The sequence below is a fragment of the Oncorhynchus tshawytscha genome, linkage group LG10 (genome assembly GCF_018296145.1).
Source record: "Oncorhynchus tshawytscha isolate Ot180627B linkage group LG10, Otsh_v2.0, whole genome shotgun sequence".
Classification (NCBI taxonomy): Eukaryota; Metazoa; Chordata; class Actinopteri; order Salmoniformes; family Salmonidae; genus Oncorhynchus; species Oncorhynchus tshawytscha.
Genome location: NC_056438.1, coordinates 13832175 through 13850283, shown reverse-complemented (window position 1 = coordinate 13850283; position 18109 = coordinate 13832175). Strand labels below are relative to the sequence as shown.

Below are 18109 nucleotides of genomic sequence, written 5' to 3'. Positions count from 1 at the left end.
ATTCCAGCACCATTTCAACTTCAACATTTCAACATCATGAAATCACCTATGCTTAGTCTAATACAGTGACATCTAGAATATTCCAAAAACGATTTAGTCCAATCAACATAAGCAAATGTTCAGCCACCTGAAATTGATCCAAGGCTGTTTAAAATGTGTAATGTTGCAAAATAGTAACGAATGTTACTATTACTTTGATTAGATTTAACAATTGATTGTAGTCTCTTTAAAAACTGTAAAATAAACTGCATTTGTATTTGAGCTCTGATTAGCTGTAAAAAAAACAAAAAACTTTTGGATCAGTGTTTATTGCAGATGTTGCTGTTGGATGATTCTAAAAAGTTACATTTTTTACTTGGTTTGGAGTCTTGATGTGTTTTTAAAAAATGTTGAAATATATTGGATGTTAGGATATCGTTTTATTAATGGGAAAATATGTACATTCTTACCTATCATGTGGCTGTCCATGGTACTGATTTGTGTGTTTGTGTGCGTAAGTAGAACATGTGTTGACTCAACCTACTTGTAAAGAAAGGCCAATGCCATCCTCCTCATTCATGTTGTCCTAGACTACCTGGCTAAAAAGTTACTTGCTAGCCTAATTTCCTTTCATGACAACATTTGCTCGTTCACATTAGCCTTCTACATATTGAACTTCCATCCTGTCAGTCCAGGGACACAATGTATGAATTAATGGTTGTGTCAGAATCGCAGAATTGGCCAGTGTGGAGAATGAAGTAAAACCACAAAATCCCTATCTCTGTCCTTGGCTAATTTAGGAAACTAGATACAACAAATCACGTTTTTTCTGTCAATGATGTTTGGCTGGATGTGATGTGACTGGTGTGAAGCCAAATCTGAACTGGCTTCCCTTTACACTTTCTTTTGGTGCACCAGGACCATTCACAGCTGAGCTCACTCAGTTTAGCTCAACGCTGATTGGCTATTATTATTAATAATTATTAATCCCTTGTATTCAATGCTACAGGCGGCAACAATATTATACTATTTTTGACCAGAAAGCATCAGATAGATGAGCTACACATACAGAAACAGAGTAGCACCTGTGAGCTACTGTAGATTAAGCCTCTTGCAAATTGAAGTAAAACTATGAAAGATACATTTATTTTTATTATATTTTTTCTTTTTTTCTTGGTGATTGTTCTGGGGAAGCCTGCCTTCCTTTGGCATCCCTGAATACATGCCACTGCATAGTCCGAAACTTCAGTATGAGAACCAACTGATTGCACATGGATGATCCAATATCTTAACACCTTGGATGTTAGCTTGGCGTAGAACTACACATCATAAATCCAATTTAATCACCATTCTATATCTTAGCAGTACATGGAACGTGCTTTCATACATTTTTACCAAAACAATTGGCGGCCGGCGGGGTGACGGATTTGTTGTTTTTCAAATCCCAGACTGTCTCTTTAGAACATTAAGTGTTGAAGGGGGCTCTGGAGGTGTTCCCCTCAGAGTTCTGACTGTTGAGTGGGAACATCCTCCTCATGGCATCCATATCCACCTTCTTCCTGAACGTCTCCGTGGTGAAATAGTACGCCAGTGGATCCAAAATGGCGTTCAGACAGGCCACCATTAGGCTATAGCGGTATGCCGACAGTAGGGGGCATGGTACCGCTTTCCTATGGACATAGAGGAGCACCAGACTCCCATGGTAGGGCAGGAAGCAGGCCAGAAATATCACCAGGTTGGTGGTGATCATCCTCTGGATCTTCCCAGAGTTGATGAGTTCTGTCTGGGCTACAGCGCTCCTTGTGATGGTGCGGATCAACGCCGAGGAACAGACCAACATCACCACCAAGGGGATGCCAAAGCCGATGGTTAGTGTCGAGGCGACTGCCGTTGCCTGTGTGGCGTAGACTGGAAGGTTCCCGAAACAAAGGTCCTGCATCTCATTGGATGCCTCTCTATGTTTCAGCCGAAAGACAGAGCGAGATAAAGGGAGAAAGAGGGAGGAAGAGAGAGAGAGAAAGGGAGAGAGAGGGAATATAACAGGATATATAAATGATACAGGGTTGGGTCTGATGTGATGTTACAGAACCCTTTCTGTGTTTGCAAACATTGCCGCACGAGGGAGATGAGCGCAAGTTGGTGGCAGAACAAGGGGGACTTCTTATAGAACGCCAGCAAAAAAAGCCTCTATTTACATGTTGCTAATGGGTGCATTTCACACTGCTTTTGGATTATAATTGGATTTTAATGCTCATACGAATGTCCTGCTTAATATAATGTGTGTGTCATCATCGCAAATCAACTGCATTATACTTAAAAAACACTTCAACCAGTAAAATTATTCTTTAGCTAGGTTTTGCTACAGACTATATCAATGAGTGTTAGCATTCTAGCTAACAACTGCTGCATCCAAAATAGTTATTTTGCAACGATCACAACCAAATATAATCTTAGCGACTGTTCAAACAAGAATAAAAACATAATTGTAAGCGCATGAGAACCCAATAAATTTAGTTTATAAGCAATAAAAAAGGAAATCTAGGCGATGTTGAATGGGCACAGATGGCGATGGCTTTCTTACGGCCGCCAAGAGTCGCGCGTATCTGTGCGTGACGTCAGTGTGACGTACACTGGAAAAGGGTCTATAGGGCAATTTGTTTTTGTGACCTCGCCAGGAGAATACCTTGGTCCTAGTTGACCTGACCAGGAGAATACCTTGGTCCTAGTTGACCTGACCAGGAGAATACCTTGGTCCTAGTTGACCTGATGAGGAGAATACCTTGGTCCTAGTTGACCTGACCAGGAGAATACCTTGGTCCTAGTTGACCTGACCAGGAGAATACCTTGGTCCTAGTTGACCTGACCAGGAGAATACCTTGGTCCTAGTTGACCTGACCAGGAGAATACCTTGGTCCTAGTTGACCTGATGAGGAGAATACCTTGGTCCTAGTTGACCTGATGAGGAAAATATTGGGGTCCTAGTTGACCTGATGAGGAAAATATCGGGGTCCTAGTTGACCTGATGAGGAGAATATCTGGGTCCTAGTTGACCTGATGAGGAGAATATCTGGGTCCTAGTTGACGTGATGAGGAGAATATCTGGGTCCTAGTTGACGTGATGAGGAGAATATCTGGGTCCTAGTTGACGTGATGAGGAGAATATCTGGGTCCTAGTTGACCTGATGAGGAGAATATCTGGGTCCTATTTGTACCTGCGTTTGGAGATGTAGAATGGGAGGCTGGCTCCGATGGTAAGGACCCAGACACCGAGGCAGACCAATGGGGCTTTCTTTCGGCCCTCCCGAATCCGGCAAGACATGGGGAAACATACGGCTACACAACGGTCGAAACACATGCAGGTGAGGAGAAAGATGCTGCCATACATGTTGACCAGCAGAACCAGGCCCACCCCTGGAATAAATACATGAATTTATAAATTAATGAATGTGTGAATGGAGAAAAATAAAACCTTTACTGCCATATGGGAATTTGTTTTACACATCATAAGAAAAGCAATTAAAATGATCTTTGTAAAAAAAAACAGGACACGGACGGACAAAACCGAGAGTGCAATGTATAACATTCAAGGACAAAACTCCTAGATTGTAGATTCACTCAATGTGATGATAAACATGTTTGGCTTGACAATGACATTAATGAGTTGGCATGATAGCACAAACAGATATTGTGACTAAGCTAACATAACAGCAAAGAGTCAACATTTATCTTCACACAGAACCTGAGGTAACCTGGACAAAGCCTTTATCTTCACACGGAACCTGAGGTAACCTGAACAAGCCTTTACTTTCACACAGGACCTGATGTAACCTAGACAAGCATGTACCTTCACACAGGGCCTGAGGTAACTGAGGTAACTCAGACAAGCCTTTACCTTCACACAGGGCCTGAGGTAACCTAGACAAGCCTTTACCTTCACACAGGACCTGATGTAACCTAGACAAGCCTTTACCTTCACACAGGACCTGATGTAACCTAGACAAGCATGTACCTTCACACAGGGCCTGAGGTAACTGAGGTAACTCAGACAAGCCTTTACATTCACACAGGGCCTGAGGTAACTGAGATAACTCAGACAAGCCTTTACCTTCACAAAGGACCTGTTGTAACCTAGACAAGCCTTTACCTTCACACAGGGCCTGAGGTAACTGAGATAACTCAGACAAGCCTTTACCTTCACACAGGACCTGTTGTAACCTAGACAAGCCTTTACCTTCACACAGGGCCTGAGGTAACTGAGGTAACTCAGACAAGCCTTTACATTCACACAGGGCCTGAGGTAACTGAGATAACTCAGACAAGCCTTTACCTTCACAAAGGACCTGTTGTAACCTAGACAAGCCTTTACCTTCACACAGGGCCTGAGGTAACTGAGATAACTCAGACAAGCCTTTACCTTCACACAGGACCTGTTGTAACCTAGACAAGCCTTTACCTTCACACAGGGCCTGAGGTAACTGAGATAACTCAGACAAGCCTTTACCTTCACAAAGGACCTGTTGTAACCTAGACAAGCCTTTACCTTCACACAGGACCTGAGGTAACTGAGGTAACTCAGACAAGCCTTTACCTTCACACAGGACCTGAGGTAACTGAGGTAACTCAGACAAGCCTTTACCTTCACACAGGACCTGAGGTAACTGAGGTAACTCAGACAAGCCTTTACCTTCACAAAGGACCTGTTGTAACCTAGACAAGCATGTACCTTCACACAGGGCCTGAGGTAACTGAGGTAACTCAGACAAGCCTTTACCTTCACACAGGACCTGAGGTAACTGAGGTAACTCAGACAAGCCTTTACATTCACACAGGGCCTGAGGTAACTGAGATAACTCAGACAAGCCTTTACCTTCACAAAGGACCTGTTGTAACCTAGACAAGCCTTTACCTTCACACAGGACCTGAGGTAACTGAGGTAACCCAGACAAGCCTTTACCTTCACACAGGACCTGAGGTAACTGAGGTAACTCAGACAAGCCTTTACCTTCACAAAGGACCTGTTGTAACCTAGACAAGCCTTTACCTTCACACAGGACCTGAGGTAACTGAGGTAACCCAGACATTCCCAGATGGTAGTAGATCCTCAGGGGCAGAGTGAGGACCAGAAGAAGGTCTGCGATGGCCAGGTTAGTCATGTAGACGGTGGTGTGAGACCGAGACTTGGTGTAGCGGAAGAACACCACTAGTGCTGTGAGGAATAAGAAAATGGACGTATTGTGGCATAACAAAGCTGCAGCATTGCATTGACGTCTAGCTATTAAAGACATGCCATTCAAACATGAAACAAAGCTTAAATTGCCACTTATTACCAAGTGAGTTATGGCCTGTTAAAAATATATATATACGTGTTTGATCTTGGCTCCAAACACATTTTCATTGATATAGACAAGAAGATAATAATGTAAGAACATTCGCTCCATAATACCTGTGAGGTTGAGGATGAGGCCAACCATGAAGACCATGGAGTAGACCCCAACAAAGAGCCAGTTACTCTGGGGCTCTGTGCAGTTATGAGTGGTGTTGCTGCTCATGACTACTATTTTTGTTGTTTCTGAGGAGAGAGAGATGGAGGGAGGGAGGGATAGATAGAGAGAGAGAGAGAGACGGATGGAAAGAGAAAGAGAGAGAGAGAGGGAAAGAGAGAGAGAGAGAGGGAAAGAGAGAGAGAGAGGGAAAGAGAGAGAGAGAGAGAGGGAGAGAGAGAGAGGGAAAGAGAGAGGGGAAAAGATAGAGAGAGAAAGAGAGAGAGAAGAGAGAGAGACGGATGGAAAGAGAGAGAGAGAGAGACGGATGGAAAGAGAGAGAGAGAGAGACGGATGGAAAGAGAGAGAGAGAGAGACGGATGGAAAGAGAGAGAGAGAGAGAGACGGATGGAAAGAGAGAGACGGATGGAAAGAGAGAGAGAGAGAGACGGATGGAAAGAGAGAGAGAGAGAGACGGATGGAAAGAGAGAGAGAGAGAGAGAGACGGATGGAAAGAGAGAGAGAGAAAGAGACGGATGGAAAGAGAGAGAGAGAGAGAGACGGATGGAAAGAGAGAGAGAGAGAGAGACGGATGGAAAGAGAGAGAGAGAGAGACGGATGGAAAGAGAGAGAGAGAGACGGATGGAAAGAGAAGAGAGAGAGAGAGACGGATGGAAAGAGAGAGAGAGAGAGAGACGGATGGAAAGAGAGAGAGAGAGAGAGACGGATGGAAAGAGAGAGAGAGAGAGAGAGACGGATGGAAAGAGAGAGAGAGAGAGAGACGGATGGAAAGAGAGAGAGAGAGAGAGAGACGGATGGAAAGAGAGAGAGAGAGAGAGACGGATGGAAAGAGAGAGAGAGAGACGGATGGAAAGAGAGAGAGAGAGAGACGGATGGAAAGAGAGAGAGAGATGGAAAGGATGAAAGAGAGAAAGAGAGAGAGAGACGGATGGAAAGAGAGAGAGAGACGGATGGAAAGAGAGAGAGAGACGGATGGAAAGAGAGAGAGAGAGACGGATGGAAAGAGAGAGAGAGAGACGGATGGAAAGAGAGAGAGAGAGACGGATGGAAAGAGAGAGAGAGACGGATGGAAAGAGAGAGAGAGAGACGGATGGAAAGAGAGGGAGAGAGAGAGGGCGGGCGGGAAAGAGAGGGATTAGCAGGGTATAGAAATGATACAGGATTGTGTCTGTTATGATGCAATGTCATACAGAGGGGGTCCAGAAAGACAACAGTACAGGCAGGGAAAAGGCTAGGAAGTCCGGGAGATCAGGCAATAGGTTGATAACAGGAAATCCGATGAAGTACAGGCAGTGAATAGGCAAAAGGAGCCGTTAGTGAGGCAGGCAAAAACAATCATACACAGGAGGAGTAAATTACAGGAGAAACAGAGCTCTGAGTGTGTTACAAAATAAACAATACCTCACAATGATGGGGTGCAAAGAACTGACCTAAATAGTGTGTGATAATGACATACAGGTATGTGAACAGGTGATCAGAATTCAGGTGATTGGGATCTGGAGAGTGAGCTGCGTTCAGGGGATCTATGTGTTTGAGAGTGTGAGCTGGAAAGTGGGCTGTAAAGTGAGGTGCTTTCAGGGGATCTATGTGTTTGAGAGTGTGAGCTGGAAAGTGGGCTGTAAAGTGAGGTGCTTTCAGGGGATCTATGTGTTTGAGAGTGTGAGCTGGAAGGTGAGCAGCGTTCAGGGGATCTATGTGTTTGAGAGTGTGAGCTGGAAGGTGAGCAGCGTTCAGGGGATCTATGTGTTTGAGAGTGTGAGCTGGAAGGTGAGCAGTGTTCAGGGGATCTATGTGTTTGAGAGTGTGAGCTGGAAGGTGAGCAGCGTTCAGGGGATCTATGTGTTTGAGAGTGTGAGCTGGAAGGTGAGCTGTGTTCAGGGGATCTACGTGTTTGAGAGTGTGAGCTGGAAGGTGAGCAGCTGTGTCAGGGGATCTATGTGTTTGAGAGTGTGAGCTGGAAGGTGAGCAGCAGGGGATCTATGTGTTTGAGAGTGGAGCTGGAAGGTCTAGGGGATCGTGTTTGAGAGTGTGAGCTGGAAGGTGAGCTGTGTTCAGGGGATCTACGTGTTTGAGAGTGTGAGCTGGAAGGTGAGCAGCGTTCAGGGGATCTATGTGTTTGAGAGTGTGAGCTGGAAGGTGAGCTGGAGGTGAGCTGTGTTCAGGGGATCTATGTTTGAGAGTTTGAAGAGTGGGGATGTGTTTGAGCTGGAAGGTGAGCAGCGTTCAGGGGATCTATGTGTTTGAGAGTGTGAGCTGGAAGGTGAGCTGTGTTCAGGGGATCTACGTGTTTGAGAGTGTGAGCTGGAAGGTGAGCAGCTGTGTTCAGGGGATCTATGTGTTTGAGAGTGTGAGCTGGAAGGTGAGCTGTGTTCAGGGGATCTACGTGTTTGAGAGTGTGAGCTGGAAGGTGAGCTGTGTTCAGGGGATCTATGTGTTTGAGAGTGAGCTGGAAGGTGAGCTGTGTTCAGGGGATCTATGTGTTTGAGAGTGTGAGCTGGAAGTGAGCTGGAAGGTGAGCTGTGTTCAGGGGATCTACGTGTTTGAGAGTGAGCTGGAAGGTGAGCAGCTGTGTTCAGGGGATCTATGTGTTTGAGAGTGAGCTGGAAGGTGAGCTGTGTTCAGGGGATCTACGTGTTTGAGAGTGTGTTCAGGGGATCTACGTGTTTGAGCTGGAAGGTGAGCTGTGTTCAGGGGATCTACGTGTTTGAGAGAGAGTGTTCAGGGATCTACGTTTGGAAGGTGAGCTGTGTTCATGGGATCTACGTGTTTGAGAGTGTGAGCTGGAAGGTGAGCTGTGTTCAGGGGATCTACGTGTTTGAGAGTGTGAGCTGGAAGGTGAGCAGCGTTCAGGGATCTACGTGTTTGAGAGTGAGCTGGAAGGTGAGCTGTGTTCAGGGGATCTACGTGTTTGAGAGTGAGCTGGAAGGTGAGCTGCGTTCAGGGGATCTATGTGTTTGAGAGTGAGCTGGAAGGTGAGCTGTGTTCAGGGGATCTACGTGTTTGAGAGTGTGAGCTGGAAGGTGAGCTGTGTTCAGGGGATCTACGTGTTTGAGAGAGTGAGCTGGAAGGTGAGCTGTGTTCAGGGATCTACGTGTTTGAGAGTGTGAGCTGGAAGGTGAGCTGTGTTCAGGGGATCTACGTGTTTGAGAGTGTGAGCTGGAAGGTGAGCTGCGTTCAGGGGATCTACGTGTTTGAGAGTGTGAGCTGGAAGGTGAACTGTGTTCTGGGAGCATCTAGGGGATCTTTGTTTGAGAGTGAGCTGGAAGGTGAGCTGTGTTCAGGGGATCTACGTGTTTGAGAGTGAGCTGGAAGGTGAGCTGTGTTCAGGGATCTACGTGTTTGAGAGTGTGAGCTGGAAGGTGAGCAGCGTTCAGGGGATCTACGTGTTTGAGAGTGTGAGCTGGAAGGTGAGCTGTGTTCAGGGGATCTACGTGTTTGAGAGTGAGCTGGAAGGTGAGCTGTGTTCAGGGGATCTACGTGTTTGAGAGTGTGAGCTGGAAGGTGAGCTGTGTTCAGGGGATCTACGTGTTTGAGAGTGTGAGCTGGAAGGTGAGCTGTGTTCAGGGGATCTACGTGTTTGAGTGTGAGCTGGAAGGTGAGCTGCGTTCAGGGGATCTACGTGTTTGAGAGTGTGAGCTGGAAGGTGAGCTGTGTTCAGGGGATCTACGTGTTTGAGAGTGTGAGCTGGAAGGTGAGCTGTGTTCAGGGGATCTACGTGTTTGAGAGTGTGAGCTGGAAGGTGAGCTGTGTTCAGGGGATCTACGTGTTTGAGTGTGTGAGCTGGAAGGTGAGCTGTGTTCAGGGGATCTACGTGTTTGAGAGTGTGAGCTGGAAGGTGAGCTGTGTTCAGGGGATCTACGTGTTTGAGAGTGAGCTGGAAGGTGAGCAGCGTTCAGGGGATCTACGTGTTTGAGAGTGAGCTGGAAGGTGAGCAGCGTTCAGGGGATCTATGTGTTTGAGAGTGTGAGCTGGAAGGTGAGCAGCGTTCAGGGGATCTATGTGTTTGAGAGTGAGCTGGAAGGTGAGCTGTGTTCAGGGGATCTACGTGTTTGAGAGAGTGAGCTGGAAGGTGAGCTGCGTTCAGGGGATCTATGTGTTTGAGAGTGTGAGCTGGAAGGTGAGCTGCGTTCAGGGGATCTATGTGTTTGAGAGTGTGAGCTGGAAGGTGAGCTGTGTTCAGGGGATCTATGTGTTTGAGAGAGTGAGCTGGAAGGTGAGCTGCGTTCAGGGGATCTATGTGTTTGAGAGAGTGAGCTGGAAGGTGAGCTGCGTTCAGTGGATCTATGTGTTTGAGAGTGTGAGCTGGAAGGTGAGCTGCGTTCAGGGGATCTATGTGTTTGAGAGTGAGCTGGAAGGTGAGCTGTGTTCAGGGGATCTACGTGTTTGAGAGAGTGAGCTGGAAGCTGGATCTATGTGTTTGAGAGTGTGAAGGTGAGCTGCGTTCAGGGGATCTATGTGTTTGAGAGTGTGAGCTGGAAGGTGAGCTGTGTTCAGGGGATCTACGTGTTTGAGAGAGTGAGCTGGAAGGTGAGCTGTGTTCAGGGGATCTATGTGTTTGAGAGAGTGAGCTGGAAGGTGAGCTGTGTTCAGGGGATCTATGTGTTTGAGAGAGTGAGCTGGAAGGTGAGCAGCGTTCAGGGGATCTATGTGTTTGAGAGTGTGAGCTGGAAGGTGAGCTGTGTTCAGTGGATCTATGTGTTTGAGAGAGTGAGCTGGAAGGTGAGCAGCGTTCAGGGGATCTACGTGTTTGAGAGAGTGAGCTGGAAGGTGAGCTGTGTTCAGGGGATCTACGTGTTTGAGAGTAAGCTGGAAGGTGAGCTGTGTTCAGCTGGAAGGTGAGCAGCGTTCAGGGGATCTATGTGTTTGAGAGTGTGAGCTGGAAGGTGAGCTGTGTTCAGGGATCTATGTGTTTGAGAGAGTGAGCTGGAAGGTGAGCAGCGTTCAGGGGATCTACGTGTTTGAGAGAGTGAGCTGGAAGCAGACGTTACACACTCTCCATTCCTCTCTTCTTCATCTCTTTGTCTCACACTTGCAAAACACCTTTTCCTGTCCTGATCTGTATTGTAACGTTCCTCTGTAGTTATTGTGACATAGGCACCATTTCCCTAACCGTCCGTCTGTGTATTTTTAGCCTGTCTTAGTGGTATCCCCTGGTCGACACTACACAAAGACTGCAAATGGCACCCTATTTCATTTGGGCTTTGCTCAAACGTAGTCCACTATAAGGGGAACAACCATTTCATGGTAACCATTTCACTGGAAGGTCTACCGACACCTGTTCTATTCAGCGCACGGGACAAATACAATTTGATATGATTTGATTTGAGTAGGGTTCCATTTGGGAGGCTGGGATGCGCCCCTATTTTTACTGTTGTCGTCTTATGCATGCAAAGAGGGTAAAACTGCTGATGAATTAAGGAAGCTGAACAGCCAGTCGGTGAGGGAGGAAGTTATATTTAACGCTACAAAGATCTTTGTCTGATAGACCCTGTTTATGTACAAGAACCTCTATCAATATTTACAGTGGAATACTGTTTCAGTTTCAGATGCTTATTTTGCATTCACCAAAGAGGAACAAGAAGACATTTTGTCCACTTTCATTCTGACTTCAGTGAAAGCTAAATAAATGACTTCATTGAGGTCTCTATGGAAACTGTGAACCTACCTTTCCCCAGTTAAAGCAGAAGCAGACACATGGCTGCTAGCATTGCAGAAGAGTTGAGAAATGAACATAACGTTATGTGTATATTTTTTTGCATTTGCGTTCACTATTCATTCACCTCAATTGCAATGGTATCTGTAACTGTATTTTCCACGAGTGAGAGAGTGAAACCAAAACTTTTTAAGAAGCCTTTTTACTCTCCTCATTTTCTCTTTCTCTCAATAACAGTAGTCGAAGCACAATTACACACACAGGTGACCAAGTTATCCTGTTACCCCGTCTGTTATTGGTGTTGTGATACAGTTACAGTACCCGTGTGAAGTGAATATGATGTTGGCATGGTACACACACAGACTAGAGTAATACACTGTAGGATATTCTGAGAAGCACTCACCCGTTTGATGCTTATGAGTGGAATATTTTTGGTCTTGAGTTCCAAATACAATGCCTTTGTCAGGAAATGAAAGAGAGAGAGATGATGAGAACCCTCGCTCTCTCTCTCTCTCTCTCTCTCTCTGTCTCTCTCTTTCTCTGTCTCTCTCTCTCTGTCTCTCTCTGTCTCTGTCTGTCTCTCTCTCTCTCTGTCTCTCTCTCTCTCTCTCTCTCTCTCTCTGTCTCTCTCTCTCTCTCTCTCTCTCTCTCTCTCTCTCTGTCTCTCTCTCTCTCTGTCTCTCTCTCTGTCTCTCTCTCTCATTTTCTTCATGTTTCTTCCTCTTCTTGTTTTCTCTCTCTGATTTACCCCTTCTATTTTGTTCTATATATTGCAACTCTTTCTCTTCTCTCACTCTATCCATATCTGTGTTAGTGAATGTGTATCTCTCTGTCTGTGACATGACTGACTGTTCATTTTCTGCATTTATGGGGAAGCTCTTAATTTATTCACACTCACACACACACACTCTGTAACAGTCCATATAAAAGGTCTGCCCTGACACTCTGCCAGGAAAAGCCACTGACTTTTACGTGACTGGAAAGAGAAGGAGAGGGCATTTAAATTCACATGACAAGGCTTCTGTTAATCATGACATAGCTATAATTTGGTTTAAGAAAAACAACGTTTTTAAATCTAAAGATTATTTGAGTCTACATCCGATTAGAACATTGTCGGTATGAGAATATTTTTTTAATATATATTATTTAGGCCAACATTTCGAAAATTGTCCGACCAAACCAGGAGAACCATTTTCTAAAATATAACAAATAACGGCCACAACGTACTTTCCTACCACTAATAGCGAACAAGAACCAACGTTTGATACGGACCTCGTGGCGCAACGGTAGCGCGTCTGACTCCAGATCAGAAGGTTGCGTGTTCAAATCACGTCGGGGTCAAAATGTTTTCCACAATTTATCTTTCCCTTATAAACCGTATGGATTTACCATCGGATCATTTTTTCCAATGCAATGCTGTGATTACGTAATGAATGGTAATAAAACATATATGTTCTATTGAATAAACTCCAACTATGAGCATATAATCTATATACTATTTAGATTAAAACAATTATAATTTAACCAAATCAAAGTTTATTCATCACTTGGACAGGATACAGCAAGCAGGTGTAAATTGTACAGTGAAATGCTTAGGAGGAGCTAGCAAACTAGCTTTAACTCTTATTCTACTAGAACAAAGTCCCTCGTTCTATGTACCTTGAGTTTGTCTACTAGACCAACCGTCATAAATGCAAATGTATTGATCTTGTGTCAGATACTGGGTTGGGCGTTTCTCCGTGGGTTGTTTACAGTATATAGGCTTAGACATACTAGAACAGACAAAGTCCCTGCTCTGTGGATCTTGGATTGCAAATGAATAGTTTTGTTTTTAGGATCCCCATGGTCTGTTGTAAATGCAGTAGCGAGTCCAAAATATAGATGTATCTGTGTCTCTATCACTGTAGGTAGCCTACCTGCACCCAATTTGGTGGGACAATGGAAACGGCTGGAGTTGTTTCATGTATAGAACACGGATAAATGACAGGTATGCAGTATCTGTGTATTAATCAGAACGCTGGGGTCAATCACCATAGCTACCAATAAGAAGTAATCTAGTGCTATGGCTTGGGGATTCCCTGTGTTCTTCATCTGCTTGTCTGTGAGTGTGTGTTAGTGTGTGCATGAGTACGCAAGTGGAAGGAGTAGGCTTGTGTGTATGAGTGTGTGTTTGAGTGTGTGTGTGTCAGGTGTATATAACATATTGTTTAATTACAATTTAGCCTTCAAATATTTTCATGAGAAAATAATAACTAGGACATAAAGAAGTTGAAGAAACATTTTTCAGCCTTTATTACAAAATGAAACAAATTAAAATCTGCATAGAATTAAATTAAAACATGAGAAACACAATTTACAGAAGATGCAAATGTCATACCAATATAAACATGACTATAGGCTACATATTACAGTCACTGATGTGTATATCATAAATACTCTAGGCCCCAGAGCAAAGATAAAGTTAATATAATCACTCTTCAAATAACCATTCATTCCTCTTGACGAAGGAGAGCAAAAGGGTGGGGGGTTGTTGCTGTCAGTTCTTTACAGTCCTCAAGTGGTCGTGGTTGAAAAATGGTCACAGTCGATGGTCATCATTGATCATCACGCTTCCTACTGGCAGGAGATAAAGGTCAAAGGTTAGGTGAACACTTTCTTTCTTACTCCCTCCCCATTCCCCTTCTCCCCCCGCACCCTCCCCCCTCCCCCCACTCCCCCCTTCCCCCTCTCTCACCTCCTTTCCGCCACAGGTACCACAGATGCATCCGAACAGCCCGTTGACCATCTGTATTACACACAGCACCAGCTCCACACTAGCAGCCACAAGTAGAGTGGCGAACAGGCCGATATTAAACTCCACAACATTCTCTGGCTCTTCACAAGTCGTCCAGAGTTCACTGTCACCCAGGTAGCTGCCGTTGCTGCAACGATGAACATTCAAGCAATCAATCAATCAAGCAATCAAGCAATCAATTGTATTGATGTTTTTACATCGGCAGGCATCATAAAGTTATTTACGGTAGCTAGGTAAAGTATCCAAAGAGATAGAAATAAGAATAGTTGTGTTATCATAAAAATATAAAAAGACGTACTTGTTCAAGAAGGGCCTCCCCCAACTTGCATCTTTGTCACCTGGAGCCTTGAATAAGCAGACAGGCCCGTTGGCCAGGACCAGGGCAGCCGTAGCCAAACTGTACAGAGCTCCAACAACCCCAGCAGCAGCAAAGCCAATGGACAGGAACATCTGAAGAGAAGAGTCACACACAGGGGTCAGAGGTCAGAGACGTTAGGGAGGAGGTCAGGGGAAGAGAAGGGAGATTTTATAGCAAATGTTAGCTTTTTTGTGTATTTACCACGTGGAAAATAGGTTTTGTTCTTAATCAGGCTTCTACAAACTCGTTTTCAATATGGTATGGCAAATAAATCTAATCCAAGGCAGGTGTGTTTCTGAGCCATGAGTTTCTGCTTGAGTGATTCTTCGAGTAATCTATCACTTTTTACAAACTGCTTTCACCGGACAGAACCATAAACGGACAGTTTATTATTTCCTGACATTACACGTTTCACAGGTAGGGGCTGGTGAAGTCAAGGTGTTTTTTATTATTGAGCTATTGTGATTTATTTATAATACACAGGCTGTCATTGGCCCACCCATATACCCAAACCTAATGTTGTGTGCTGCAGTAGGGAGACTGATACAGGTTTAGATATTTACTCATCCCTTTAATGCAGTGGCTCTCAATCCTGGTCCTGGGGACCCAAAGGGGAGCACATTTTTGTTTTGCCCTAGCACTACACACCTGATTCAAATCATCAAAGCCTTTTGATGAGTTGATCATTTTAATCAGCTGTGTAGTGCTAGGGCAAAACAAAAAGGTGCACCCCAGCACCAGGATTGAGAACCATTGCTTTAATGGTTAAGGTTAGGATTGGGGGAGTTTAATCTGATCCTAGGTTTGTGGTTAGGGGCTGTTGTTTGACTTACCCCACAGCGGTTGGCACAGCAACCATTACTGCTGGTCAGGTGGATGTGGATGGCTGGGATAAGGCACTGAGAGAGAGAGAGAGAGAGAGAGAGAGAGAGAGAAAGAGAGAAAGAGAGAGAGAGAGAGAGAGAGAGAGAGAGAGAGAGAGACACACAGAGAGAGAGAGAGAGAGAGAGAGAGAGAGAGACACACAGAGAGAGAGACACACAGAGAGAGAGACACAGAGAGAGAGAGAGCGAGAGAGAGAGAGAGAGAGAGAGAGAAAACACACACACACTCTTCTTCAACTGTTTTGTCATGGAGTAGCATATTGAGGCAGCATATTTCAGATGTACAGATCCATTCAGCATTCAAATGAATTCACACTTAGGAAACTTAGGAAACTGTTGATTATTACTTTTATTTTTCTTAAAAAGTACTAAACAAACCTGTGATCATGGTATGACCAATGCTCTATGGAATCAGCATGTCTAAACCAAGATTGGCGTCAATTCCATTTCTATTCGGTCAGTATTGTTTTTCAATAAGAAACTTTGGAGTTAAAAAATGGAACTGACCTAAACACTGGTCTTCTAAACCAATCATGTTACATAATATTTAAAATTAAACCAATCATGTTACATAATATTTAAAAATAAACCAATCATGTTACATAATATTTAAAATTAAACCAATCATGTTACATAATATTTAAAATTAAACCAATCATGTTACATAATATTTAAAATTAAACCAATCATGTAACATAATGGACAAAATTAAACCAATCATATCATAATATGGTCCAAATTAAACTAATCATGTTATGTAATCATCAGAATGAAACCAATCATGTTACCTAATGGCCAAAATTAAACTCACCATGAGTCCGCCGCCGATGAACCCTCCCATATATTTAACCTCATCTGTGATCCGGTCTCCATTCCCATCTCTGTCTTCCTGAGCGTACTTCGTCGACCAGCCAGGGAAGAACGCAATGATGTTACAGATGATTGAGACCCCCGCCAGGACATAGAGCGGGATTGCAATGAACTTAGAGCACTTTCCTGTACACATGTTGCTGGTTGTACGCTTTCTTCAGCGGTGGACAACTCAAGAATGTTGCGTAGATAAATCAAGACTCTATGTCCTCGTAGAAAGAGATATGAGACGATTTCAGAAGTTGAAAAGAATTTCCAGACTGCTCCTCCTTCACTCTCTTCTCAGCCTAGGTCCAGCGTGGCTCTAGTGATGGATGCGAAGCTGCTTAAATCCTGAGGTGAAGGGAAGCTTGGTAGAGGAGGGGTTAGTTAGGCGATAAGACTGGCTCCACACCCCGGTGATTACATCACCTTCAGGTGGCCTGAGCGTTGAGTCATAAAACTGGGTTCTTTCGTCCACTTTCTATTTAACCGCCATTTATCAAGAAAGTCCTGTTGGGGTCAGAAGACCTCTTTTACGAGGGAGCTCAATAACTAGCTCATGTATAGAGCTAGTGGTTGAGAGCCTTATTTCTTTAATTCAACATTTATTTAACTAGGCAAGTCGGCTAAGAACAAATTCTAATTTACGATGACGGCCTACCAAAAGGCAAGAGGCCACTCCACACATCTCTGATTCAGAGGGACACATTTAAGTTGAATGCATTCGGTTGTACAACTGACTAGGTATGCCCCTTGCCCTTCTTTTCATGCAGGACGGGGGTTGGGATGAGAAAGACAAATATAGGACAAAACACACATCACCGACAAGAGAGACACCACAACACTACATAAAGAGAGACCTAAGGCAACAACATAGCATGGCAGCTACACGGTAGCAACACAACACGGCAGCAGCACAACATGGTAGCAAAACATGGTACAAACATTATTGGGCACGGACAACAGCACAAAGGGCAAGAAGGTAGAGACAACAATATTAGCCAAGCAACTGAAAGGTCATTGGTTTGAATCCCCTAGCTTAAAGGGATGTAAAGGTATCTTGGGTCATTACTGGAGAGAGAGAGAAACAGGGTTGGGTTGCTTCACAGTTTGTCTCCTCCACGTAGATGTATTAGAGTAGACTCTGTGTGTTGGTACAGTCATAAATGAATATATATCTATTGCTCTGGGTAGCTGACACCCAATAGAGTGGGCCAATGGAAACTGCTGGAGTTGGTGTCGAATTTCGATGTGGCACAGAGTTACAATGTGAAAACGGTCAATAAATTGAACATTCCAAATTAGATATGGATGCTTGTATTGGCTACGGCACCTGTCACTCAGAACATTCACTGCTGTTCCACTCATTTCCAATTCACTGCTGATCTATCCATTGGTCGAAATGTTCCTGTTAAAGTTGCACATGTCAGGTGGCTAAACGCTTTTAGTGGTTCAATTTGTTCAAACATCCGTAAACTTGGTAATGTCACATTTTTAACCCTGTGACATGTTCTGGAATCTGAACAGTGATAGTAATGCTCAGTTTATTACTTCAATTTGATTTACATTTTGTCCAATGGGTAACCTCTACCTGAATATACTCCAGAGTGTACCTGTGGTTTTAGAGTATGCAGTATCTGTGTATTCATCAGAGTACTATGGTCCATCACCATAGCTACTGATAAGCGGTAATCTAGTACCGGGGGAGGGTTGGAGGATTGGGCGTGTGTTTCATCTGTGTGTCTGTGAGATGTATAATGTGATGTGAGAATCTGTGTGTCCTTGACATACGTGTGTGTGTGTGTGTGTGTGTGTGTGTGTGTGTGTGTGTGTGTGTGTGTGTGTGTGTGTGTGTGTGTGTGTGTGTGTGTGATCTCTGGACCCTATCTTCTGCTGTATTGCAGCTTGTCAGAATAGGGAACCATAATATACTGATACAACCATATCAGACACACACACGCAGATGACGACCATAAAGCATGATGGGAAAAACTGACAAGACCTGTGGCGTCTTATCAAAGACCAAGGACACATTTTCCATTGCACTTTTAAGGAGACTTTAATCCAGTGGGGAAAAGTCATGGCAGA

The 18109-nt window shown here is 44.3% G+C and overlaps 2 protein-coding genes and 1 non-coding gene across 4 annotated transcripts; 1 reads left to right on the top strand and 2 right to left on the bottom strand.

Moving 5' to 3' along the window:
• Positions 1-399: 399 nt before the first annotated feature.
• Positions 400-11685, bottom strand: LOC112259749 (lysophosphatidic acid receptor 6-like). Its single transcript, XM_042328170.1, has 5 exons — positions 11537-11685; positions 5423-5548; positions 5021-5185; positions 3192-3390; positions 400-1934 (listed from the first exon to the last, which is right to left on the bottom strand). Exons 2-5 carry the CDS (start codon positions 5526-5528, stop codon positions 1445-1447), a joined length of 960 nt encoding a protein of 319 aa, XP_042184104.1. The 5' UTR covers positions 5529-5548; positions 11537-11685; the 3' UTR covers positions 400-1444.
• A 717-nt stretch (positions 11686-12402) lies between these two features.
• trnaw-cca lies at positions 12403-12474 on the top strand. The gene has a single exon. It is a non-coding gene; the product is annotated as a tRNA-Trp (tRNA).
• A 927-nt stretch (positions 12475-13401) lies between these two features.
• tm4sf21b (transmembrane 4 L six family member 21b) lies at positions 13402-16364 on the bottom strand. 2 transcript variants are annotated; one of them, XM_024434392.2, is made up of 5 exons: positions 15981-16364; positions 15119-15184; positions 14226-14377; positions 13868-14054; positions 13402-13749 (listed from the first exon to the last, which is right to left on the bottom strand). In XM_024434392.2, the coding sequence occupies exons 1-5, from the start codon at positions 16173-16175 to the stop codon at positions 13747-13749; spliced, it is 603 nt and encodes a 200-aa protein (XP_024290160.1). In that variant the 5' UTR covers positions 16176-16364; the 3' UTR covers positions 13402-13746. The 2 variants fall into 2 exon arrangements, with proteins under 2 accessions (XP_024290160.1, XP_024290158.1); XM_024434390.2 differs by having other exon boundaries at positions 13402-13746.
• Positions 16365-18109: the final 1745 nt, after the last annotated feature.

What these genes read in the sequence shown, in the direction of transcription:
- LOC112259749 (XM_042328170.1), bottom strand. Translation starts at nt 5,528, where the DNA reads ATGAGCAGCAACACCACTCATAACTGCACAGAGCCCCAGAGTAACTGG. An exon ending in ACCTCAGGTCCTGTGTGAAG is followed by an intron (nt 3,391 to 5,020) that starts GTAAAGGCTTGT and finishes TATTTATTCCAG; the next exon opens with GGGTGGGCCTGGTTCTGCTG. An exon ending in TTCTACATCTCCAAACGCAG is followed by an intron (nt 1,935 to 3,191) that starts GTACAAATAGGA and finishes GCTGAAACATAG; the next exon opens with AGAGGCATCCAATGAGATGC.
- tm4sf21b (XM_024434390.2), bottom strand. Translation starts at nt 16,175, where the DNA reads ATGTGTACAGGAAAGTGCTCTAAGTTCATTGCAATCCCGCTCTATGTC. An exon ending in TCATCGGCGGCGGACTCATG is followed by an intron (nt 15,185 to 15,980) that starts GTGAGTTTAATT and finishes TCTCTCTCTCAG; the next exon opens with TGCCTTATCCCAGCCATCCA. An exon ending in GGGAGGCCCTTCTTGAACAA is followed by an intron (nt 14,055 to 14,225) that starts GTACGTCTTTTT and finishes TCATCGTTGCAG; the next exon opens with CAACGGCAGCTACCTGGGTG.